This window comes from Anas acuta, chromosome 3 (assembly GCF_963932015.1).
Source record: "Anas acuta chromosome 3, bAnaAcu1.1, whole genome shotgun sequence".
Taxonomy (NCBI): Eukaryota; Metazoa; Chordata; class Aves; order Anseriformes; family Anatidae; genus Anas; species Anas acuta.
Genome location: NC_088981.1, coordinates 48,284,653 through 48,310,863, shown reverse-complemented (window position 1 = coordinate 48,310,863; position 26,211 = coordinate 48,284,653). Strand labels below are relative to the sequence as shown.

The following is a 26,211-nucleotide window of genomic DNA, read 5'->3' as shown; positions in this document are numbered from 1 at the left end:
CGCAGTCTTTGTGTGAACTTGGCTATTTTAGGTCAGTGTTCTAGCTGATTGTATAACTCCGGATGACACTGGTTTCACGCATAAAATGCACTAGAAAAGTCATCTCTTCTGACAGTCTTAAATGCAAGTATCTTGAAACGGAGATATTTCAATCTGGTATATTGACACCTCCTGAGGTGTAAGTTGACTTTTTGGGTTGGCTTTACTTAACTTGCTTTGACTGTTTTCTATTTTCCTAGGAGTAATTTTTTGTGACACTTAAAAATGAGGGGAAAAAGTTACATGAAATGCAAACTGAAATGCCTTGCAGTTTCTTTCTTGAAACTTAAAGCTAGAGGGAATATACAAATAACATGTGAATCCCAGCATGAACTTTTTCCTCACTCAGTTTAGCAAAATCAGAGAAGAGAGGTGGAAACTGGTATGCCATGGATAATTCAAGACCAAGTGAGCGCAAAAAGTACTACATAAATGTCTGTCGACCACTGCTTGCTGTTCCAGGATGTGACCGACGAGCATCTGTGTGTCAGATGGAATATCGACACGATCATGTGAGTAGTGTTTTTGTCCCAGCTCAGAGCTGATTTGCCCAAGTGATTGAGTTAAAGGGGAGTACAAGATGAGCATGTCAGTTTTGGCCCCTTTGTGCAGCATACAATGGTATCCTGTGCATCCTTAGTACTGGCATAGTCACTGCAGTATGGCAGACTTCTACCAGCCTCTTGAAACACCAAAGCTTTAATTTTTACAAGGTTCTCACTCTCAACTTCTGCTAGTGTTTTTTTTAAACTTTCCTAAGCATGACAGATAAGTAAGGCGTGCTCTAAGAATGACTGGAGCCTTCTACATACTGTTTTAAAGAGCTGCACAAATTAAATTGTAGTTATTGCATATGAGGTGTAGGCCTCCCTAAACTCCTGAGCTGTGTAGCTGGTGAGATGGGGATGATTTCTGAGGCACTCTAAGCACCTTAATATAAAGTAAAACTTCCTGGTGCTTAAATGTGTATCTTAAATATGGAATGGGGGAGAAATATGGAGGGATCTCTAGACCTCTCAGTCGCATTCAAAACTCAAGGTAATCTTCTGTATATAAGGTTATTGTGGTAGGTACCATCTTGTTGGGCATTTCTGTAACGGTGCACTTGAATTTGAAGTTGCTGACAGTTTTCTGTATTTCTAGGATTCTTACTATGAAGCCACCTCTATTAGCAATCTTGGTGTTGCCAGCAAAGAATTAGTAGTTGAAAGACCTGGTCACATTCTTCTAACCTATTCAAATGGCTCTGTGTGCATCAATGCTGATGGAAAGATGACAACTTATACCACCACCATCCACTTTGTCTGTTCCAGGGGCACTCTGGTAAGGACAAATGATCATTCAGTTGTTCTATCATAGGAGGCTTTCCATCAAGCGTTTAATGATAACAGACTTCTTGGGGTCTTAACTTTGTTTTTATATCTCTATTTTAAATTAGATGCCAGAGAAACATGTATATGAGATTCAGTATTTTATCATAAGAAAGAAATAGCTAACAACTAATAACCCTAGTGGAAATTGATGCTTCAGGCTAGTTTAATTAGCATGAAAAAGTGCATGAGGAGTTACACATACAGACATTGCAGATCCCCTTAAGAGGAAGAACATTGTAAAGTGCATTTTCAGGCTGAGGTTTTGCATCTCTATAGCTTGATTCTAGATGCATTCTTAATTCTGTAAAACTTTTGCCAAATTTTAGACTGGGGGGGAACCACTGAAGCTTGCCTAAACTTTTTCATGATAGCTTGTGAATCTGCAAGTCTTATTCCCCTCACTTGCTCTTCTCCCCAAGACATATGGTAAAAATCTGGGACGTGATGCAGTTACAAACTTTTGTTTTTGCCTGAAAGCACTGAAATGAATTGAGTAATTACTATTGCAGTTCCCTCAGCTGACAGTGTTTTGTGGTACTTCATTTTTTTTTTTAGTGTACTGTACCTTATACCCCAAACTCTCCAAAACTTAGACTGAAGAAAGGTGTGATATGTGTCTGGGTTCAGTTTTGAACTGCATTTGAATATTTGTATATCAGACTCAGTTCTCCTGACTTTCAAAAATAAAAAGGAGTGAGGAAATTGGGTTGGAAATTCTGTGCTTTTGTAGTAGAATCTTTTAGAACATTGCAATTTTAAAGCAGAATCTCAAACATGGGAAGGTGTTGGCCATTACATTTGCCTTGATTCTGGTCTTTTCTCTTTCTGTTTCCAGAGTAGCAGCCCACGGTTTATATCTATTCAGGAATGTGTAGTCACGTTCTTATGGGAAACTGAAGCTGCTTGTCCAATTAAGGAAACAAAAGATGATTCTCAGGTGAGAAAGCGTGAGACAAATGTGTTCATGGTCTTCACGTGCTATTTTTCTGGCATGTGATGTGTCTGTCGTCTTGATGTGTTTGTGAAGTATGTAACTTTTGGCCAAAGTGGTACAGTGTGCACTCAAGGAAGAATGGCTTGCTATGGCATTGGATGTTTCATTCCCTTATGAGTTTGCTAGTAAAGTTGAATGTATACGTAAGGACTTCTGTTGTCCTTGTTTGTGTACAGATCATCAAATGAGGCTCACTTCTTTACACTGGGCTACTCAATTGCTTCTCATTTACAGGTCTTAAAGTGGTCACATTAGAGTAGAAGTATCCTTCAATTAAAATTTCTTTGCTCTTAGCTAACCTGGTAGATGACACCTGTTGAACTACACTTCGATATCTTGATATGACTGTCAGTGGACAACTGTGCAAAAGAATTGAAGTGTTGCTACTGCCAGAGCTGTACTCTGGTTGTCCAAATTAAGTTCCTGCTTCCTAGACAGGATAGGTATATATGTAAATTTCTACTTCGACTCTTTAAGCAAGCTAGAAGTAGAACTTAAACACCAGAAATGCAGAGTGAGAGAATAATGTTGTAATTTTTCTCTTGCAGACCTGCTCTGTGCGAGATCCAAACAGTGGCTTTTTATTCAATCTGCAACCATTAGCTTCAGGAAAAGGCTATATGGCAACAGGAATTGGGAAAAAATTCTTGGTAAGAATTCTGACTGTACAACCTGTTGCTTATGGATATTGCTGTTGTATTTCTTCTGGTCAAGATTAGTGAAATGGAGTTCTTGTACAGTATTTTATGAGATTAGATTTGACAAAAAAGTATTGTACTTGAGAAAAAAATAGAAGGTAACTTGCTTCATCATTTCAAATAGTCTTAAAAGTATAGATGTTATATAGCAAAGCTAAAAATCAGTCTCATTGTAGTGGCACCACAAGGCTATGTATAGACTAATTATGGACTTCGTTGTATAATTATGAGATTATCTGCTAGTGTTAAAAATGGATGGTGAAAGCCTAGAAATGGACTTAATCTATCCATATCAGTGCTCTTAATTTGGCTTGCCTATCTCATTAGTTCTAGGCTATCTACAGATAGTACCATAGTTGTTGTTTTTTGGTTGTTAAACTACATCCTGTACTTCCAGTGGGGAGAACTTGTGGACTGTGTAGTTGCTGTTCCTGTGTAGTTGGTTGTCTTGCAGTGTGGAAGTGAAACATCTTGTGATGTTTGAAATCAGGCTTTAACAAGTAAAACTCACTTATACGTAAATGAGTAAATAGGTCTATTTTTTCTGATGTGGTTAACTCTGTGTACACTCATGTTTTTAAAACTTCTAGCTAAACATTTGTGGGCCCATGCCAGATTGTGGTGAAATCAATGGAAAACAAGCTGCTGGATGTGAAGCAGAAAATCTGACATCAGTGAGGATGGTGGAATTGGACAAAACTCTTTATCTGTCTGGTGAGGGAGTTCTAACTCTTACCTACAGAGGTCCTCTTCGTGTGGTATCAGGTGAGTTCAGGAAGTTGTGACAATGTATTAATTTTCTGTAAATGGTCCTCATTCCCTGTCTGTTCATGTTGTAAAACCACCTGTGTTTGATGTTAATCACTTAAACAGGCTAGTTCATATTAAAACTAGGAAGAAATCAAATCATGAAAATGATAATGGTTCAGTTGTGTTGGTTGTCTGTACAAATTGTTGTGGTGATATCTCATTTTATCATTTTCATAGCCATGATGATTTTTCATTGTGTAACACATACCAAAACAAGTGATTGAGCCATTGTGTATTTCACTGCTAGAGCTTCTACCTTTCTGATTACTGTAGGATACAATGAAGACAAATACTCCCCTCCACTTAATTGTAATCATGGGCTGTGGAAAGAAAAACGAAAACAAGTATTGATACTTTTTGAGTAGCACACATTAAGTTGTTTAAAGATATTACACAACCTAAATAAAACCCCACCTTTTGTGTAATGCAATGTAGGGGTTGCTGGTATAACTGATTTGATGTCTTGTGGGTTTTTGTTTCTTCTCATATGTCAGACATGGGGAGCACACTTAAGTGAATGTAATTCTGCTCTTTGAAATGTGGTAATGCTATCTGTCTCCCATTTGGAAAGTTGCTTGAGACTGCTAAGCACTTTAGCACAGGTCTCTAAAGAAGGCTTATACTTTTAATGTTCAAGAAGCACATAAACAGAATGTAGTGTTTGCCTAAACAGAAGAAGTGGTTAGAAAATGTTAAAGTCAAGTGTTAGCTTGAACTTCAACTTAAATATTCTTGAGTAAACCAGCAGCAGATAACTCTGTTTTACAGGGACATCAGACACTTTCACTGTGACTTTCATTTGTAATGATTCATATCCTGGAGAGCTTAAGTTTGTGCGTGAAGAGATAAACAGCGTACTGAACATCCATGATACTTTCTTTGAGTTTCACACAGCTCTGGCCTGTGCTCCTGCTCCTGTAGATTGTCAGGTTACAGGTAAGTACCTGGGATTCAGGTGGGCTTTGTTCAACAACTCTTGGAAGGATTAACTGAACACCACAAGCTTCTATGGAGAAGGGCTTTGGGATAACTTAAGGATGCCTGGTCTGAAGAAGTTTGAGGCCTGAGGTCTTCAGATATGTTGTACAGAGGGAGAGGAAATGAGTTGTTTAAAGCACGTTTAACTTATAAAAACAGATGAAAAGCTAATATGGAAAGTAAATGCCACTTCAGTCTAACTCTGAAGAAAGCAGGTTAAATTTGTATTGCTTGTAGAAAAATCCACCTGTGAATTGTGGAATAATTGCTTGTGGTAGCTAAACTGATTATCAAGAGAATTGGATTTTAATCTTGTATAGCTCTATCTCTATGCGAACAATATCTTGTCTCAGTGGATGTCTAATGTGATTCTGAAAAATACCTTGAATTATGTGCGTTCATCAGTGAAACATATCATTTGAAACCTGGTACTATACTGCAACTGTCTAGCAGGTCTTTCAGTTTACTGCATGTACCACATCTCTTCCAGATGCTGCTGGTAATGAATATGACTTAAGTGACTTGAGCAAAGAGAGTGAACCGTGGGTTGCTATAGATACTTCCAAGAATGCGAAGAAAAGAACATTTTTCTTGAATGTTTGCAAACCTTTGCCCTCTGTGCCTGGATGCCCTGGTAAGCCAAATGGCAAGCAGTTCTTAAGTTCTGATTTCTGGTGCCAGACCTTGCATGCAGAATGATAACCCTTGTTACTTTAATACAATTTCTTCAATCTTGCCTGTTTAGTTGCTGAACTTCACATACCTCACAGCGGTATAATCATAGAATCATTAAAATTGGAAAAGATCTCCAAGATCATTTAGTCCAACTGTACCTCTACGACCAATGTCACCCCCCTAAACCATGTCCCTAAGCACCAGGTCCAACCTTTCCTTGAACACTCCCAGGGACGGTGATTCCACCACCTCCCTGGACAGCCTGTTCCAATGTCTAAGATGATGAAGTATTGCAGATATTCTCAAACTGAGAGCAGTCTTAATGCTAATCAGGACTCTTGTGTTGAGATGTGTGGAAAAGCACTTGGGGAAAGCTGTTGTGGGGGAGTATTAACAAGTATCTGGACTTTTTTTTTAAAGGCAAGTTAAATGTTGATGCTTCTTAACTGAATGAAGTCTGAATGAGAAGCTTATGCCATGCGTGTTGTACTGCCTTTCTAGACAGTATGATTTAAACATGTTGCTCTAGCCTTCTGAGTCCATAAGGACAGATTAATACAGTTTTAAAGATTTCAGAGAATGTAGAACTGTGACTTGTTCTCTTCCTCAAAGCCTCTAGGCACACAGTGTCTCCCCACTTATGGAAATGTCTGCTGTGTTGTGCTTCAGGAGTTTGAACTGTGCTGAACGCTCAAAGCTCTCTTCAAGTTATTTCATTATGTTGTCTTACAGTAAAGATAACTTGTTGACGAAGCTTTGAACTAAAATATGTTTTTCTGGCATTTTCCTGTAGGTGGAGCCATAGGATCCTGTGTGAAATACGCTGATACAAGCAAGAACCTTGGAGTCATTCAGATAAATCCACAGGCTGCTACTGATGGGTCACTAAGCATTATTTACTTGAATGGTGATACGTGCAGAGATAAGCAACGTTATTCTACACGTATAATCTTTCAGTGCGATCAGACAATGGTAATTTTCTGTGCTAGTAGCTATTACAGATTTAAGAGCCTTGACTTACACCATAAACAGTTTCTCTTCTTTTGGAATAGACTGATTCAGTTAGAACGACAGTATCTTGTATGTAGGCATTTCACTTGTCTTTCAACTGCTTTCCTGAGCCCTTTGAACGCAACAGTGAACTGTATTGCAGATAGCTTTGATCAAAATAGGTACAGAAATTTGGTAAGAGACCTTAGACTGTGCAACCCCATTGAAAACGGATTCTTCATGTACGTTTTGGGACTTGCAGTGTAGTTTCTAGTAGATCTCCTTCACATGGCTTTTTTCTTGTAGGGTTCACCAGTGTTTGAGCAAGAAAACGACTGTGAGTTTGTATTTGTTTGGAGAACCTTGGCAGCCTGCCCTGTTCACAAAGCAGAAGGTATGTGTAGTTAAGCTTTCAAGTATCAAATGTGCACAAGAAGTGAATACCTATTGGAGCTACATTTGTTTTCTTGCCCTACAAGTCTTTCTGTAAAAGATGCTGGCTTGTCGAGGGAAATATATTCAGAGACTTAGTCCAGCAAAGATTCCCAATCTAACAGGAAAAATACTTTCTGATCAAATCATGGTGCTACCTTGTTAAATCACAGTGAAACTTGTTAGTCTTGCAAATATTGGTAAGTGTTAGATTTCATTGAAATGTGGTTGATCCTGTGCCTGTCAAATGTTTTCTTGTTCCCCACCAAAAACTAGAAATTGTATTGTGAACTTGACTCTCACTAGGCAATGGTGGAGACACCAGAGGGGAGAGTATCAGTTTACAGTTGACTTCAGGACATGCAAGAAGGAATCGCAGGCTCTAGTTCTTATATTCAGTTGGTAGGAAACTGAGTGTGCAGGTATCTTCTCTGCCCTTTAAGAGCTTTGTTTTGCAGCTTGTAGATAAGACCTTGTGAATGTAGATAATACCTTCTGAAATATCAGACTTCCTGTAAAGTATCTGTTGCATCTGTACTCAATGTAGTTGACACTGTCAATCATCTCATGTGGTACAAGGCTACAAGAAGAATGCTTATCAAGCTGCTGCTCTGTAGCACACAAGTACAGTGCAGCATGCTGTTGACGAGAGTTGTGGTTTTGTATCAGTTCCCTCTTCCTTGTCATTCGTCTTGGTATCAGCTTGTTAGGGGATTGAGGAAAGCACAGTAATCATGTGATACGATCTGATCTTTTTAAAATTTTCAAAGCCAAGTGTCACTTCAAACCTGGGGGCTTAATCAGCAGTAATGTTACAGGTGCTTCTCAGCTGATTAAACCCATGAAACCAGATGATTCTCAAACCTTTTCTCTGTTGACTCTGTGTGGCTTTAAGCTCTAGGCAATGATTCCTATATCAGTTATAACCTAACTCTGCAGACTTGGTAACTGTTACAGGAAGATGGAAGACGGACAACTTTTGCTTCAGCCATGTGACCTCACTGTTCTTTCCAGATAATCAAGCAAGTGCTGGACTTCTAGTGTCTCTGGTTCTGTCCTTAACCTTCAGCCTTGCTGAAGGGAAGAGCCTGTCAGGCCAGGCTGATGTAATTTTTGAAGTACAGTGTAGCTCTTATGTCTCTGTTATTTTTTTATATATAAATTGTATTTGTGCATTAGTTTTATTGTTCTAGGTCTTAGTGACTTCTCAAGACAACCTGATTAGCTGGATTTAAATGGTTCTCTAGTGTCATTCCCATGGAGTGCCAGCTACTTAGCTTTTGTGGCCTTAGTTGTGCCAGGAGGCCTTAGCTGTCTAAATGTATTTGGTATGGCTCACAGATACAAGATTGTATTTTAATTCTTCTCTTTCCTTTAAAGGAGAGAATTGCCAGGTGAAAGATCCGAGGTATGGTCATGTTTATAATTTGAAGCCACTTTCCAATAAAGACATAAAAGTGAGTACAGAGGAGTATGACTACTACTTCAGAGTTTGTGGAGAAATAACAGAAAGCTGCAAGCCAGGGGCTCGGGGCGTGTCATCGTGTCAAGTAAAGAAGATGGACAGTACTTTCAGAAAAGTAGCAGGTATGGCACTTGATCAGAAGGAACTTAAAGTGGAAAGAGTAGCAAGAGCTATTAATTTATCACATAGTATGTTTTGTTATACCCTGGTTAATCTCAAGTTTTATGAGATAAAGTACCCTACCATTTATACTTCATGTGCAAATAAAACCTTATGTCTATAGTTATCTTGTCATGCAACTGGGAGTGAGCTCAACGCTACCACACAAACAGTATTCACTAAATAACTAAGTCGTGTTTTAGAGGAAGTCCTAGGTCTTTATATCAATGCTTATTTTATTGTGCCTGTTATTGCTGTGTAACCTGGTTGTCACATGCATGACTGAAATAATGTGTATTTACTGGATTAACTGTTTAATTTTCTCAACTCTTCGCTTTTAGGCCTGCTTACAGAGAAACTGACTTTCAAAAATGGTTTAATAATGATTAATTACACTAGTGGAGAAAAATGTCATAAAATATATGAACGATCAACTGCCATATTATTCTATTGTGACAAGACTACATCAGAGGTTAGTTGCAAAACCAATTCCTGTGCATATACTGTCTTCCAGAGTTGCTGTCATCTTAATGTGTGGCAGGGTAAGGTGAAGAACATGAATTAGCTTCCTTCAGGGACTACTTAAATCACTTGTAGGTTATACAGGAGACATAAAGCTCCCAAGAGGTTTAAAAACAATCCTATTTATGGAAGGTATCTTCCTTATGCCCCAGGAAAGTTAGAGCATGCTGTTCATTTAGGAGATGCCTGCTACTAGCAAAGCCCTTCGAGAGGCTGGGAAACTTGAACAGAAATAAGAGTAGTCCCTTAGTGAGAAATAAAATATAGGATAATGAATCTGTAGAAAATCATGTAGTATATGGCCAGAGCAAAGTTACTTGGTTACTTGCAATTTTTAGTAGTTCTCACTGTTCTTGTGCTCACCTTCCTGTTCACAAAAAATGGTGCTTAGGGTTTACCTTTGGCTCTTTTCCTTCCTCATGTCACGGAAGATGGCAGTAGCTCCTAACGGTTGCTCTTTAATCAAGTGTGTATGTAGATAAACTTGGGTTTGAGAGAAGCCGTGCTTTGAGCTTTTCAGGCCATACTGTTCAGATCAGAGGCACAGTATGTCTCTAAGATACTGTGCTAATACAAGTTGCTGGACCTTTTTGAAGCTGACTGAGACCTTTTGGTAGTTTCTATATTTAAATTGGAGAAAGTAAACTCCTTTTTTTTTTCTTTCAGCCTGTATTTTTGAAGGAAACTCCAGATTGCACCTACATGTTTGAATGGCATACACAGTATGCCTGCCCACCTGTTAAATCCACTGAGTGTTCCTACAAGTAAGTTGATTCCACAAATGTAAGATGGGGCTGTGTGATGGCAGAAATGAGTACAGCCTTACTGTAACTCTGCAATACTGTCTCTTTAGTTATTGTAGTAATACTTGATAAGTGCGGTCAAATAAAACTCACAGGCAATTGTCCTTAACACGTGGAGTCAGGGTAAATTTCTGCTCTAAGATGGAACAACCTGCTGCAACCCTGCATTTGTGCTTGCCATGCATTAAACTTGTGTGCTCCAGTGAAGACAGAAATACTCTTGCATTGGCTGTAGGCTATGTACGCAGCCAGTTGCTGATGCAGTGATATCTCTGTACTGAATTTGAAGCTTTTGGGGACCAATGAGTCCAGAGCAGAGTTCTTTTCTAGCAAGAGGCTCTGATTGTAGAATTATTAAGATGAAGCTTATTGTAAATGACAATTTTGAAGTTACTGAAATTACTTTTTTTAAATGCTAAATTTGAATTCTTTATGTTACAGGGATGATGAAGGAAACTTCTATGACTTTTCATCTCTGACACGGCATAGAGAGAATTGGGAGGCAATTGCTTTATCTGCATCTACACAGAAATACTATATTAATGTCTGCAAGTCCCTAGTACCATACGGTGCTGCACGTAAGAGCTAAATAAAAATATATTCTAGCTACAGATAGAGGAGGCAAATGGTAGGACAGTACTGCTGGCTCTTCAGAGTAAAAGATCATAAAAGCACATTATGTGGAGACAGTGGTGTTGCTGTGGTGTGAGAGGGAAGGCTAGTTTTTGGGCTTTATTTCCACATTTGGTCCATGAAATCTGCTTGCAGGTCATATCTTGATCTTTTCAGCACTCCAGCTCTTCTGTTCTTACACAAAGTCTTCTATAGCTCCTGGAGATTAAAATAGTCTGGAGTAGGTTGTTAATTTAAGACTTTTTCTGTGGCATCTTCTGAGCCTAGTTCCACATGGTGGAGTGGAAGACCAAGCATCAGGCTCTAGCCTTTCACTATGAGTAGAAGTCTGCTTCCCCAGTGCTAGCTGCCACTGCTTTCCTGCGTGAAGTGAGGTGGCTGCTGCTACTTGTGACTGGGGAGAAGGTGGGTGGTTGTGAGTATGATTAGGCATTTGTTTAGAGGTAGAACAGCCATGACATAACTAAAAATGGAGTTTTATTCTAGGCAAGCCAGCCTTAGCAACTTCTGGAGTAACAATGCAGCGTATTCATCTGTACAGGTTCCTGTCCTTCTGATGCTGCTGCCTCCATTGTGGAGGATGCAAAATGTGTAAGCCTTGGAGAAGTGGCTGATGGACCCCGGTGGGAAAATGGCATTTCTGTTCTGAAATACGTTAATGGGGATCAGTGCCCAGATAAAATTCGCAAGAAAACAACAATATTGCGCCTCAAATGTGACGAAAGCAGAATAGTAAGTGGGCTTCTCCTGGCAGGGCTTTGCATTTCCATGACTTAGTACCACTGCATCTGTGTGAAGGATGGTGGGACAGTTCTTAACTATTCCCTAGTCTTCTGCAGCTGGTTGGGAGGGAGCCCTATGAGTAGACTATGAAGTAGTACTCGACCTTTAGGTGATGAACAGTTCTTAAGAGATCATTTTGTACAGTCTAACAGTTTTTATCATCTATAATACCTTCAAGTTGTCTGTACGTTGAAGGTGAGCATATTGTGGGGTAGGAAACATAGGGCAGTGCCAGTAGCCAGTGCTTGGTTGCACCTCCGTGTGCCTAGCCATTAAATACTCACTTGAGGCATTTCATTGTAGTGTTTTGGATTTTCTGTTGTGTGGCTAGACTGCCTTTAGCTCTACTCTCCTCAGTTTTATTGCTACAGGTAATGATTTTGGACTGTCCTGTGTATATGAGATAGTTACGGTTAAATACTGTAGTCTTGGGTTTATTCACTGCTCCAGAATGGGTTAATTCTTAGGACTGGTATTTGACACTAGCTCAGCTAGAGGCTTCAGGAATAAGCCTGTGGCATGAAATCTTACAATATCACTTGAATTACAAGTTAACTGTTAGTGTTTTGTGTTTAGGAGTCAAAACCAGAACTTATAATGGCCATTGAAGACTGTGAATATAGCTTCTTATGGTTCACTGCTGCTGCGTGTCCTCTTAAAAGCAATGTGCAAAATGACTGCCGGGTAACAAATCCTGCTACAGGTAAGGAGAAAGCCCAAAAACTTTGTAGGTGGAAAAGAATTCTGGAAGCAGCATTACTGTTTGTTCTCAAGGGATTTATTAGAAAAGGGTAGTGACTAACAAGCTTACTGGTGGTGGGTAGAAATATCTTGTACTACAATGTTCTTTGGCAAAGATCTGTAGAAAGTTTGCTATATATCTGTTCTGAAACTAGTTTTGCTTCCAATTTTTGGTATGAATTGTAACTGTCTTCTAAGCTAGCGGGCAAGTAGGTGCTAGTTGACCCTCCAACTAAAGAAAGTTGCTAAAAGCTTTTAATACAAAGAAATGTTGTAACTTTGAATCTGCAAATGGATTAAATTACACCCTGTTTTCCCTATAGGTCACCTCTTTGATTTGACATCACTGAAGCGAGAGTCTGGTTATATAATCAGTGATTCACATAACAGAAGAATTGAGCTGAATGTTTGTGCTGAAGCTAAAAGTTCATGTGCTAATGGAGCTGGTAAGCCTTTCATCCCTGTTGTTCCTGTATTTGCTGACTACTGTGTACCTGGAAAAAAAAACAACTACTTATGCCCAGGTTTGTGGTAAATTGCAAGTGGCAAGTTTTACTGGAAACGTGGAAGGACTGAAGAGAACAATTGTATCTGAATTGCTTAGGAAGAGATACAGAAACTGTTCTAAGAAATCATATGTGGTTCTATCAAATTCCATTTTAAACCTTAAATGGGTTTACTTCCAGACTGTGCCCTTGTGTTTGTACGGATGGGTATCGTTTTGGTGATGAGGGCAAGACTGTAGATGCTGATGCTAAATGTCTTGGCTGTTGTGAAAAGAAAGAGAATATTAGCTTTCAGCTAGAATGAACTGAAAGCACTGACTGCTGTGTGGCGATTGCTGCGTTGACATAATGCATCTCCATTCAGCCTTGTGTCCATGCTTCAAAATCTTGCCAGCCCTCTTTCTAGCTTTCTGTTTTTTGGGTGCTTCTGAAATACCACTAGCAGTTTAACTTGTATTTTAGGATTCTTACAGGCAGGCACCTTAATGAAATTATGTATAGTCAAGGTGATATTTTTGGGTAAATATCTTGGATTTTCAGAGAAGTAATCAAAAGCTATGCTCAAATGTATGTAGCTATACTACATTCTACTGGTTAATAAGTTAATAAAAACAGTATTTAGTTTGTTTCAGTGCAGCTCAGTTTAATGGTAACTCCAGATAATGTGAAAAAGCCTTTCCTATGGAAATTAGAGTAAGGCTAGAATCTTAAGCTACCTGCTGATAAGTAAGGTAGAGGTGCAGTACAGGTTTGAAAGGCAGTTGCATCAGACTTCATCTGCTTTGTTCACTTTTTTACTGTAGCTGTCTGCATCACTGGTGGTCCAAAACCAATTAATGCTGGAAAATTAAGTAAAACTTTAACTTATGAAGATCAAGTGTTGAAGCTTGTTTATGAAGGTGGAGATCCTTGCCCTGCAGACCCTCAACTGAAGCATAAAAGCTATTTTAGCTTTGTGTGCAAGTCTGATGCTGGAGATGACAGCCAGCCTGTTTTTCTGTCTTTTGATGAGCAGACGTGCACTAGTTACTTCTCTTGGCATACGTCCTTGGCTTGTGAGGAAGAGGTAAGAATTACTTCCACACAGAACACGTCTGTGGGACTAAATTTCTGGGGGGAGGTTATGCATAATAGTGTATGCTTTAAATCCCTTGAGAGATAAATCTCTTCCTCTAGTCCGGAAGTGAATTTCATGTAGAAATTCTGAAAGACTTTTTATTGGTATGTTCAGCAGCGAAGAACAGTAGTTGGCAAACTTGTTAACATGGTGAGTACGTTAAAACTTTAACACTTTAGATCAACCTCTCTGGAATATACTTAGCTGCTTTTCTGTACAGCTGAAGAAAGCCATAGGCAGCTTCTTAGGAAGTAATAGTTAAGATTCTCCAACAGAACAGGCCAATAAATCAGGCTGAGTTGAGGATGGATGGCATTGCTGTGCTTGGGGCTAGTCATCTTCTGTGCAAGGGACTAAAGGTTAGGCGAGTGATCAGTTCCGTTAAGTGCAATGACAATTGTGAGAAACAGAGTTGTGAGAGATTTTTTCTCAAGCTATCTGATAAACACTGAACAGAGGATCTGCCTTTGCTTTGTAACACAAGTTGTGATAACTTGATTTGGTCAACTCTGAATGAACTGGTGTTCCAGACAATACCTTGAGCTATTCTTACTATAGCTAGTTTTAGCTAAACTGTTGCTGGTAACAGGTGCACAGAATGAAAGCCAGTAATAGGAATAGAAGGTTGAATGGTTTTGTTCCCTGAGCCAGAGGGTGAATTAAGGTCTCTTTAACACCTGAAAGTTACATCTTATGAATGTTTAATCCTTCTTGTTACTTTGAATACTTCATGGTGTGACCATCATTCTCTGACAAGTTGTTTCTGCCTCCCGTGACCACCTCAGTTTTATTATAGGTCTCACCATCATTTAGAGAAATGCTTTTCTGGCTCTTTTCACTGAAGGAAAATGTCATGTACCCACTTCCAGTCTTTTATAGGAGTTGTGCAGCACACAGCTCTGGTTTCCTCTCCAGTAGTATGTACAATACATGCTCAGATTAAAAAAACAAACAAACAAACATAGAAACCATTGTTTTCTAAACTATGAACGTTGATCAGTTATCACTTGTGTTTCTGATCACTTTTCAGTGTATCCATAGTGACCCTAGTTTGTTTTAGAGTGGCAATGGCTAGATAGCAATAATGGTCTCTACTGAAATGAAATGAAAACAGAACCTAACAAAACTACCAGTATGTTGAACATGAATAGACTCCCCAGATTTCAAGTGTCAGTGAGCTTATGCATGTAAAAAGTTTCCTCAGACCCCGTTTCAAGCAGTGCTCAAGCCACGAGGTTGCAGTGCAGTAACTTTACGTTGTTACAACCCAGCTTTTTATTGGAAGTGGTCCTCATCTTCCCCACAACATTGAATAGGAAGGAAGTGTAGGATCCACTGATCACTGTAGTGACTGTATGTTGGAGGCTGCATTCCAGAGCTTTGTTCTGATGTTATTTTCATATGGACTCATTCCAGAAATATTTAAGAGCTTGACTTTTTTCATATGTAGCTTGTAGGCACTTAGTATCTATAACTAAGCAGAAGTCGTCATAAATGCTGCCTTACTTCAATAAAACTTCGAACTTTTGAACGTAGCTACATTTCTCTCTGTGAAGGAGAGGATGATTATCAACAAGTTAAACAAAAGGATAAAAAATAAAATATGCTTTCTCATAGGTGAGGTGCTCAGTATTGAATGGCAGTTCTGTTATTGACTTGTCCCCTTTGATACATCGCACTGGGTATTATGAGGCGTTTGTCGATGAAGATGTAACAGAAGTTTCTCCAGACTTCTACATCAATATTTGTGAGCCTCTCAATCCTATCAAAGATGTTAATTGTCCACCTGGAGCAGCTGTTTGTATGGTTCCTGTTAGTGGACCACCAATAGTAAGTATTATGCCCGAAATCATGGGAACATGCATTTCCTTGCTAGTTTATAACAGTATCCCTGACTAGAGACCTGATTTGAGCAATAGGCTTGGCAATGGGATAAATAAATGGGCTACAGAATTAAAATATACTCTATAAAATTCCCTTTCTTTGCTTTTCCTATGAAAGTGTTTACTTATTCTGAGCTCCAATGATTTTTTGGGTGTAGAGAGATTCCATGCCCTGATGCGTATGAACAACTACTACAGAGAATTTCTGTGTATAGCTGCATGCCAAGCACTGACGCTGGGAAGCAGAATGTCTCTTAGTCTGCTATTCAGTGGTGCAGAAATAGTGCAGTTGATTCTATGATAGCCTGTTTGCAATATGAAGGAGGATGTGTCTTAGCATGCTCTGAAACATGTTCAGTATTTCTAAGAACTTGACAGCTGCACAGTCTTAACAAGACTGCGACAGGATATTGGGCAACTTGTCAGTGTTATATGTCCTCAAGAGACTTTTTGGAGGCTCTTGTATCTAAGGCCTTATGTGCATCTTCTATAGCTTGCAAACAAAGTTGTGATGGTTTTTCATGAACTTCCACACTGATCTGGGGAACTTACTCTTTGCTAATACTACACAATTTTCAAATGTTGGCATTTTTGGCACAATGATTTTTAAAAAAGAATCCACCCTTAAGATGCAGAATCTTCCTGGCTTTTATGGCTTTTGTCAAGCTTAGCTAAAGGGTGTTTTGAACTGTGCAACTTGCTTTGTTAGGATTGAAATCTAGTTAACTGTTCTTTAAGTAAAGAATGAAGTTTTCAAAAGTGCATAGGAATTGCGCTCCTATGTCAGCTAAACAGATGAATCTCTGAACTAATCTAAATCTGAGTTGATCTGAAATCTAGATTTGTTACTTTTGTCTTACTATGTTTTTGCTTGTGTAGGATATTGGTCGTGTTACTGAACCTCCAAAGCTAAAAGAGGCAGTAAATGAGGTTTACATCACTTACACCAGCACTACTCCTTGTCAGATAAACAACAAATTGAACTATACTTCTCTCATAGTATTTCACTGCAGCCAAGGAACTGGTCTGGTAAGACATCTATTAAATTAATGTTGATATTGGAGTGCAATGAGAAGTGGGGAGTAACAAGTATTAACTTTGCTTAGAGCTAAATCAATTGTTTGTTTCCAGCATGTAAGGATGGTCTTGTTTCATATAGTTGAGGAAGGAATATGCTTAGCGTTTGTGTTCTAAACTAGGCAAAATTTCATAGAGCGTGAACTTTAGGCTTGAAAGTATCAAGTTGTGATGGTTTCAAGGATCAGATTCCACTGAAGTAATGTACTGATAACTTATTGTTGGCATTAAGCTTAATGTTGTATTGTACTTTGTCTGGGTCCAAAAGATTGAACTTGTACCATAAGCTAAAACAAGAACCAGTGTAGCTTTTTGTAAAGCTATTATGAAATACTTTACCTGTGATGTATATGATTACAGAAGTAGTTACAACTTAAAAAACTTGCATTCAGATGCTGTGTTTTTCATTGACACCCGAACAATTGAAGCTGCATGGTGCTATGAATTTAACATTCCCTGAATTTTTTGAGTACTTTATGAAAACAGCAAAGAAGCACTGGGTATATGTGACACACCATATCTTGTTAAAGATACTTAGTGGAACTGTTTTCCATCCCATCAATTTTCCATCAAGATAGGAGATGAACTGAAATCCTAGGTGGCTCTGACTACTACACAAGCCACACTACTACTTTCCTTTAAAATAGGATGATAAAGGAACCAGCATTCCGTCCATACCTCAACTTTGTTAATTTTCTTAATGTTTTCTGATGTGGAGAAACAAAAGCTTCACACTTCTTTTCCTGCTTGCAACCAAGGTGAACATCAAAATCTTGATCCTAATTATAATAAGAAAACTTGCCTACTTCAATTACTATTTGTTTTCTGTAGGTAGGTAGAAAGTTCTTCACCTACAGCTTTTCTGGTACTGGTTGCAATATTAAGGTATGGAGTTTGTCCTACAGTCTGTAAAACCTAATCAGTAATAATTGAGGTGAACTGCTGGAGGGAAGAGAATAATGCAGAAAACAACAAATTCTCCACAATTAAATCTAATCTTTTTCTGTGGTTTTTGGTAACAGGGCAAGCCAAAGATGATACGGAAACTTGACTGCAGTTTTGTGTTTGAGTGGGAAACTCCAGTTGTGTGCCCAGATCAAGTGAAAACTTTGGGCTGCTCTGTGACTGATGAACAATTACACTATACTTTTAACCTGACCAGCCTTTCTGGAAGATCATTTGAGGTAAAGTCTTCCCAGAAGGCTCTTCTAAACTTCCTGGAATGTGAGAAGAGGCTGGAGTGTGTGCTGCAGCTGTGGTCAGTGTCAGTGGTGGTTTGCCTTTTGACAGAGGGAGTAACATTAGAGCATTGCCTTTCAATGCTTTTGAGGGGGAGGTTCATGAATCTACTGTTGGGAAGGAAGGAAAACTTTACACTGAAGGGAATCTTGATTTGGCCTTGAACACGAAGGCATGTCTGCTGAACGTGCTGTGTCCTTGGGCCCATGGGTATACTTACCTGCAGCTTTGCTGCATAAATGAAGGCTAAACTTGCAAAATTAGTTATCTGCATTATGCAAGGACTGCATGAGACGCAGTTTATAAAGCACTCTTATTGTTCTCTATAAGTATTGACTTGCAGGCTTCAAGAGGCAGCCTTAGAATCATGGAATCGTTTGTTAGAGAAGACCTAATTTTCTAGTCCAGCCTTTAAAGCCTTGTTTCTGATGTTTCCGGGTGTCCACACAGGTACTTTCTGGATCCCAAAGTTACCATGTTAGTGTATGCAGTAAGGCAGCAGATGTATACCAGGGAAAATGCAAAGATGGAGCAGTGTGTCTGACATCTGAAAGTGGTGTGTCATCCTTTGGAAGCCTAAAAGAAATGAAAATGGACTATAGCCGCCAGGATGAAACAGTCATCTTGCAGTATACAGGGGGCGATCGGTGCCCTCCAGGTGAGACTGCAGCAGAGCCTATTTACATAAAGAGTTGTTGGCTTTCTTACTCTTAAATCTCAGCTTTGTTGCTAAGGGAGGGAAGGAACATGTATTTTGCATGCCATAGCAGAAACATGGTTTTCAGTCACGTGCACCATTCTCACCTGCAACATCAATGCTTCTCTTTTGGAAGAGAGTGCAATTTTTCTGTGGGGGTGATCATAGCTAATTGTATGCTACATCTGAGTTTTCTAATTGGATTTTGACTCGATGTTTCAGTACTTGTTGTCTGCCTCTGCACGTGACTCTTCTTGAATGGTGTTGATGTGCAGGCTTTGGATATGGTCCTGGATCTGGATATGCCTGCTTTTTCACTGCATGTTGTTCAGAGAGCATACCTTTCTTTCTCAGTGACTGAAAAGGGAGAGCTCTGTGTGTTCCCCTTCAAGTACAAAGGGAAGAGTTATGAGAAATGTATTATGGAAGAAAAGAAGAGGCCATGGTGTGCTACAACTGCAGACTACCAGGGAGATGGAAAGTGGGGATATTGTGTTAATGGTAAGAACTTTTTATATCTAATACATAAGGCTCTGAATTAACAGTGTGAGTTGGTCATTATCGGGCTGGGCCGAAGACCTCTGATGTAATGTAATGAGAGGGGTGGGAGTAAGCAAGATAAGGAATCTATGGAACAAACCTAATTTTACTTAAGTGAATTAGAAGACAAAGTTCATGCCTTTAGATATCATGGTGATTCAAAACCATATGTTCAAGTGCTGACTGCCTTGATGGACATCCCTCATCTTGGAGGGAGGAGTTGTACAACTTCCTGAAAAAATTGCATGGGAAGTTAACCTAGGGAAGGAGGTTGCTAGGTGAAGCATGTATGCTGCTTCTCTCTCTGAAACAATACCTGAATAAAATTTCTAATACCTCTCAATTGCTACACTAAAATCCATACACATCTGGAAGCCTCTTGCAAAATAATTTTCTTCCAACCTCCCTTCTTATAGCAACTGCAAGAAGGGCGTCTACCATTATTTTCGTATGTGATGAAAATGCTGGCAGTGGGAGGCCATACCTTATGAGTGAGATGCTGGGCTGTGCTGTGACGTTTGAATGGAAGACACAGGCTGTTTGTCCTCCGAAGAAGATGGAGTGCAAGTTTGTTGAGGAACACAAGACTTACGACTTGAGAATGCTGTCTTCTCTGACGGGCTCATGGATCTTCTTCCACAATGGAAACTCGTGAGTAATGAACAAGGAGCAGCCTGCTGCTCAGTGTAACTGAAGTTATAATATGGCAAAGTACTTCTGTTCAGGTCCGTGTTCAGGGTTGTTTAAATTTCTGACAGCATCTTAAAGCTGTAGATGCTTAATGTTGTATGTAGACCTTGGGGGAAAAAAAAAGGCACAAAGGGACCTATTTTATCTGAACAGGATGAATGATTATGTTCTTCGTCATTACCCTTTCTCTTTATTGGTATCTATTTAAAGAATGAATAAATCTAATACAAAAGCTTTTTAAAGGCTTTCTGCTCAAATTATCTTAAAGTAATTTTGTAGCTTAAATGCCGTTTTCTAATTCTTAGTTATATTGATAAAAAAAACTTAATGTTTTGTTTTTTCTCTATTAACTCAAGCACATGTTGTCTAAAGTTCAAGATGGGCTTTATCTCCATTTGCCAGTATCAACCTAAAAAAATGTAAATGTCAGGAAGTCATCAATCTTTCCAGTCTGACCCACTTGGTTAACAAAGAAGTTGAACTGGCAAGCATAAGAGAATCTAATTCAAAAATTTGCATCTAATTCTAAAATTACAGTAAACTGTAGGTTAACAAAACCCTAACAAAACTGTAATGCTCCTAGTTCTTTTAATCTTATAAAACTTAACTGGTATAACTTCGAAGAGCCTTAAACTGAGAGCGCTACAAGCTCTATAGCTGAGAGAAAACTTGGGTATTCCTTGTCTTGGTTCAAATTCCTACTTTCAGCTTGAGTCAAAACTAACCAGTGAACTAATCTGGTAATCAGTTTCTCTGTACAGTCGTTTACTCTAAAATGATAACTAAGAGTAACCTGCTAAGTGTTAATGTGTTTTGTTCCTTCAGCTAGCTTGAGTATTTGATCTTTCAATGTGGCTAGCTCCTTGCAAAGAATTTACAAAGCTTATATTTCATCTTGACAGTTGAGCCTAAAGAAGTTTTTTTTTCCTGCCGTGTTTTTTGTTTAGGTACTATTTGAATCTCTGTCAGAGGGTGCATGAAGGACCCACAGGCTGCCCTGAAAGAGCCAGTATTTGTAGGAAAAGCAACAATGGAGATGTTGAAGTTCTTGGGCTTGTTCATACACAGAAGCTGAATGTGACAGGTATAATTAACTTTTGTTCCTGTAAGGAGCTGAGAGAACTAAATCGGACAACCTAGCTGTAACGGCTCTTAAAGGATTCTATTTAACTTTGAGATACTTTTGCCAATGCGTCCTGATTTTTTTTTTTCTGTTTAAAGAGAACAACACAAAATTAAAAGTGGTGTTTAGGCCATGAGAAAACATGAAAGCAAATAAGCAGTGCTGTAATTAAAGCTGTAAGAGGTGAATTGTCTGTCTGAACATCAGGAAACACTTTCTGTGAGGATGACTGAGCACTGGCATAGGTCGCATGGAGTCTGTGCAGTCTCTCTCCTTTCAAAGCAGTTTGGACATGGTCTCAAGGAAGTGACTCTAGGGGACCCTGTTAAACAGGGAGTTGGATAAGATGACCTCCAGAGGTACCTTTCAACCTCTGACCGTGGGAGGGGAGAATTATTTTTTGGTTCATCCTGTTTTGAAAAACTTGTCCTATGTCTGCTAACGCTTCCAATTAGAGCAGCATGTGAGAGATGACTAAGTGGCTTCTCTCCTAAGAAAAGGAGTAAAAATCCCAACTTTATTCAAAGTTTTCAATTTAAATAAAGAATCTTTTTAAAATTGCTGTTAAGTTTCTGAAAATGAAGTCTTCCAACCAGCTACAAAAAAAGGAAGTACTGCATTTGTTAGCTGCCTGAGTTTGCTTATAAGCTGTTTACTTGCTTTTAATATGTCAAAAAGGACATGTTAAATATAAATGTTAATTATACCCATGCTGACAACCTGAACATAAGGTACTATTTGAATGCAGAAGTGTTGGAGAGTGACTTTTAAATGATCATTGTGAAAGCCTCAAATCATACAAGTACTGTTAAATGATCTGTGGGGTGGAGGGACCTAAAAGTTAGTCTAAAGTAATGAAGTCTGGAGAATGAACAAAGGAAATTTGTCAGTTGCTTACAAAACCCTTGCATCGCTATTTCTCTTCTAGGTAATATAGTGTATATTAGTTATTCCAGTGGGCAGGAATGCAGGAAAAACAAGAAAGTAACAACAGTTATAGAACTGAAATGCGCAAAAACAGTTGGCGTGCCCGTGCTGCAGAGGTGAGTAACAAATTAGCATACTGCTGACTGATCTTCATGATTTCTGTTGGACCTCTAATAACTAAGTCTCAGGACAGTGACCCTCTATTTTGTTGGACGGCCCCTAGAGTAATCTTGGTCTGTGTTTGTAAGACATGGATCTCCTGAAGCTTCTGTACTCGTTCACTTTCATAAATAGCTGTATTCTGTGTATCTTAAATTGCCTGGGCAAAAATCTAGGCATTCCACTCCTGAATTAGGCTGGGATGCTGTTACGTTGTCAGTTGTAGTATAACTGCTCTTAGTAACTTTGCTCCAGATCTATTTAGTAGACAACACTTACTGTAGATAAGCAATTTAGATAGTAAAACATGTTTTTACTCCATTACTTAACCATACCAAATCTTTGTTATATCAGTACAGATTATTTAACTACATGCTGTCTAGACTGAGTTATATGTGCATGATCATGAGTACTAAAAAAGCTTGATGGCTTTTTGCAGTCTTGTTTTGGTTGACTGTATATTGGCTGTAGAATATAGAAACTGAACAAGAGGCTGTGCCTGAGTCAAAGAAGTAGGCAGCAAAATCTGACTAGCTTGTCCCAGCCAGATAAAGTGCAGAGCAGTAAAGCTGCCAAGAGCAAACTCGCATGTTAGTTAGCTACAGTATTTAAATAAAACCCTGTGATGTACTGTGTGAGTTCTAGAACTTTTGAAGCAGGGAGTTTAAGTGAAGTCAGGTGACTGCAGTCTTGTAACTCAGATAAGATCAATGTAACTCAGGTAGGTTTTTTAGTGCTTATTATTCTAGCTTACTCTCTGCATGATGCTTAAGCAGGAGATTCCCATACATGAGCAAATTGCTGTGTCTTCTCTTACTCAAGATATTAAGTGCTTGTTACTCTTTGCTGGAATAATCAGTTATCTGTTTGGCAGGATTGATGAAGAAAACTGTGTTTACTACATCGCTTGGGACACACGTGCAGCTTGTGCTGTGAAGCCACAGGAGGTGGAGGTAGTGAATGGAACAGTTATTAATCCTACAACTGGGAAAAACTTTTCTCTAGGGGATGTTTATTACAAGTAAGTTGAAGACCAAAAACAAAAATAATAAATAAAATAAAAATACAGTTCTGTACAACTCTACTGCAAGAAAAGAGCTTGGTATAATGTTCCAGTTTGTCTTAACAATTCCTAGCTGTTAAGTGGGAATTTGCTGACAGCCTTGTACCAGTGGCTGAACTAAAGGTCTGGTTGCTACTACAGCTTACAGCTGGGTTTAAAGCTTTGAGCATGTCCTGGGGTATTCAAGACTAATCTAAAGTCTGCACATACACCATCTTGATGTTAGAGTTCTTTATTGTGGGTTGTTGTTCTTTTCCATAACATGTAGACACTAGATCATTCTCAGAGATACTGATTTTCATCTACGGTACTCTTTGACTCTTTCAAAGCACCTTTCTTCCTGCTCAGCAGATCCATATGCAAGCCAGAACCCATGCTTTAGTAATCTTAGAAGCGAAGCAGTACAGCTCTGGAGGAATGTTCAAGCATGACTGAACTCTGGACAGGCAGGGAAAGGCAGTTACACTCTACTAACACTGCACATAATTGTGCTCCAGGAACTCCTATAAATAACTATTTAACATCAATTCTAGTGTTATGGAAGGAAACCTGTCTGTAGTAGTGTTATGGGAAGAATAAACTCTGCCTGCAGGGCACAATTCAGTAGTGTGCATTGAAGAGCACAAGATTGGTGTAACTGAGCAAATGCGTTTTGAATAGACCTGCTGTGCATTCATGTTTCTCTGTGCTTATAATGTTATCAGGTAAAATCAAACATTCCTGGATGAGGGAGTAGAAGAGGTCAGGATGAAATGAGAAACTTGGTGTAATGAGAGATTAGTGAAGTCACATTTGATCAAGCTCAGTCTTCAAGCATGTGGCTAGAACAAATAACTCAGTCTCAGAGCATTTTTAGTTTTGCCAGCAGCAAGGAGGGATATGACTGTAAGTGGCAGTTGGGTAGCACTTGGGTAGATGTAGTCGCCCTCCTGGCGAAAGCTTAATTCACAAAAGCTAAGACAGGCTATTTATTATAACTACAGAACACTCAATATGGATTTCATGGTCAGTATGCTAGCAGTGTGAGAGCTGCTGAATCATACTTCTGTATTCAGTTTAAGTGCTCATGCTCCCATTGAGGACGGTATAGCTAGAAGAGTTTGGTTTTGGTGCATTCTTAGAAGGCTTTATGCTGAATATAATACTTGGTTGTAATACTGAAGGAGGAACCCTCTGCCCTGTGTCTCTTCTGTCTGATGAATCTATCACTCCAACTTGATTTGGAATCTGCTTGAGGTAACAGGTACTGCTGTTGCCAGTCTTAAGTCTTGGAAATTACTTAAGTCTGAGTTTAGACTTAGTATAGACCTACCCTCTGTTCTCCTCAGGTTGTACACAGCTTCTGGTGACATACGGACAAATGGAGATAAATATGTATATGAAATTCAGCTTTCTGGTATAACAAACTCAAGTTTCCCAGAGTGTTCTGAAGCTAACATCTGTCAGGTTAAAACTAATGAGCGTCGTTTTCGGAGAATTGGATTTGCCAAAAAAGCTAAATATTACGTTGAGGGTAAGTACTTGCTCGCTAGCTGTAATTGCTTGATCTTCATTTGAATTGTTTCATTAAATAGTTTTTTTTTCATGACATCTATGCTAAACCATTTCTGTAAAGTTGTCCAGAGTCTCTCTTCCTAGTCTTAAACTAAAAGAGGGTAAATTTATATTAGATACTTGGAAGAAATTCTTTGCCATGAGGATGGTGAGGTACTAGAGCAGGTTGCCTGGAGAAGCTGTGGATGCCCCATCCCTGGAAGTGTTCAAGGCTGGTTTGGGTGCTGCTTTGAGCAACCTGTTCTAGTGGGAGGTGTTGCTACCTGTGGCAGGGGGTTGGAACTAGGTGTTCTTTTAAGGTTCCTTCCAGCTATTCTATGATATTTATAATTTAGGCTGCTTCTTCCTATTATGTGAGGCCAGTTGTAAATGTGGCCTTAGCAGTAGATTTTGGGCTTGACACTTGCTGAAATATTTCAGTAAAAACAATATAAGACGAGACTAGGTTTCCTGTTTTCCTCTGCTTGGGCTGTTCCACCTAGCTGCTTTTCCCTGTAAAGAGTTTAGCTCGCTATTCCACAGCAACTGGGTGGAATGAGCTATATGAAAGTATAAGCTCACCTGCAGGTGCTGCAAAACGTGAGCTTTTACTGCAGAACAATTACATGTGTATTTGCATCTGCACTCCACAACTTCTTAGGGTATAGTTCTCTTGGCTGTTTTCAAGGAATTGCTAAAATAAGGTGTTCTTCTTGTTTTAGATGATGACTTGGATGTCATATTTTCATCGGACTCCAGATGTGGTAAAGATAAATCAAAGTTTGTCTCCTCAACAATTTTCTTCCACTGCAGTTCACATGTAAAGGAAGGCATCCCTGAATTTCTTCACGAAACAGCAGATTGTCAGTATTTATTTACCTGGTACACATCTGCTGTGTGTCCACTAATGTGAGTAGTTAACTGTTTTCTTAAAGTAACCCTTCTCAGCTAAAGGCTTTTTTGCCTTTACTTGACAAAGTAATAGGGTGGGGAGGTGGGGGACAAGCTTTTAAAAAAAAAAAAAAAAAAAAAAGAAAAAATACAGTAAATGGAACTAGTGTCCACGTGTGTAATGTTTGGCGTATGGCAAACATTTATTTAGCAGTCAAATTGATCTGGATCTAAAAGCTTCCTGTTTGCAGTGGAAATAATAGAGAGGTATGGTAGGATTTATTACTGTTCTTCCCATTAAGTAAAACTTACTGTAGCTGAGAACATGCTGTTTCACATTCTTGACATCAGAAGGGGGTTCTTCACAGAGCGCGTGGTTGCACACTGGAACAGGCTCCCCAGGGAAGTGGTCACTGCACCGAGCCTGTCTGAATTTAAGAAGAGATTGGACTGTGCACTTAGTCACATGGTCTGAACTTTTGGGTAGACCTGTGCGGTGTCAAGAGTTGGACTTGATGATCCTTAAGGGTCCCTTCCAACTCAGGATATTCTATGATTACTGAGAGGAGTAATGAGTATTTGGATTTTTGTTTTCTTTGCCTTATTGCCTGGAAAAATTGAAAGCCAGAGCAAAAACTGTCTATCTGCCTACTTCTTCAGGCTAGAGTAAA

At 39.1% G+C, this 26,211-nt stretch overlaps 1 protein-coding gene across 1 annotated transcript in view; it reads left to right on the top strand.

The window, feature by feature from the left end:
- Positions 1-26,211, top strand: part of IGF2R (insulin like growth factor 2 receptor) — a 53,502-nt gene that overhangs the window by 23,910 nt on the left and 3,381 nt on the right. The window contains exons 18-45 of the mRNA XM_068676980.1: positions 389-551; positions 1,183-1,362; positions 2,248-2,349; positions 2,955-3,056; positions 3,695-3,869; positions 4,683-4,850; positions 5,383-5,526; positions 6,361-6,539; positions 6,864-6,951; positions 8,370-8,576; positions 8,955-9,085; positions 9,802-9,899; positions 10,380-10,516; positions 11,113-11,303; positions 11,931-12,057; positions 12,419-12,541; positions 13,405-13,667; positions 15,336-15,548; positions 16,481-16,630; positions 17,701-17,862; positions 18,368-18,575; positions 18,969-19,115; positions 19,571-19,805; positions 20,792-20,928; positions 21,896-22,010; positions 22,928-23,074; positions 24,445-24,629; positions 25,372-25,558. Of these exons, the coding sequence (XP_068533081.1) occupies positions 389-551; positions 1,183-1,362; positions 2,248-2,349; positions 2,955-3,056; positions 3,695-3,869; positions 4,683-4,850; positions 5,383-5,526; positions 6,361-6,539; positions 6,864-6,951; positions 8,370-8,576; positions 8,955-9,085; positions 9,802-9,899; positions 10,380-10,516; positions 11,113-11,303; positions 11,931-12,057; positions 12,419-12,541; positions 13,405-13,667; positions 15,336-15,548; positions 16,481-16,630; positions 17,701-17,862; positions 18,368-18,575; positions 18,969-19,115; positions 19,571-19,805; positions 20,792-20,928; positions 21,896-22,010; positions 22,928-23,074; positions 24,445-24,629; positions 25,372-25,558 (4,464 nt within the window). The remainder of the gene's footprint in view (positions 1-388; positions 552-1,182; positions 1,363-2,247; positions 2,350-2,954; positions 3,057-3,694; positions 3,870-4,682; positions 4,851-5,382; positions 5,527-6,360; positions 6,540-6,863; positions 6,952-8,369; positions 8,577-8,954; positions 9,086-9,801; positions 9,900-10,379; positions 10,517-11,112; positions 11,304-11,930; positions 12,058-12,418; positions 12,542-13,404; positions 13,668-15,335; positions 15,549-16,480; positions 16,631-17,700; positions 17,863-18,367; positions 18,576-18,968; positions 19,116-19,570; positions 19,806-20,791; positions 20,929-21,895; positions 22,011-22,927; positions 23,075-24,444; positions 24,630-25,371; positions 25,559-26,211) is intronic.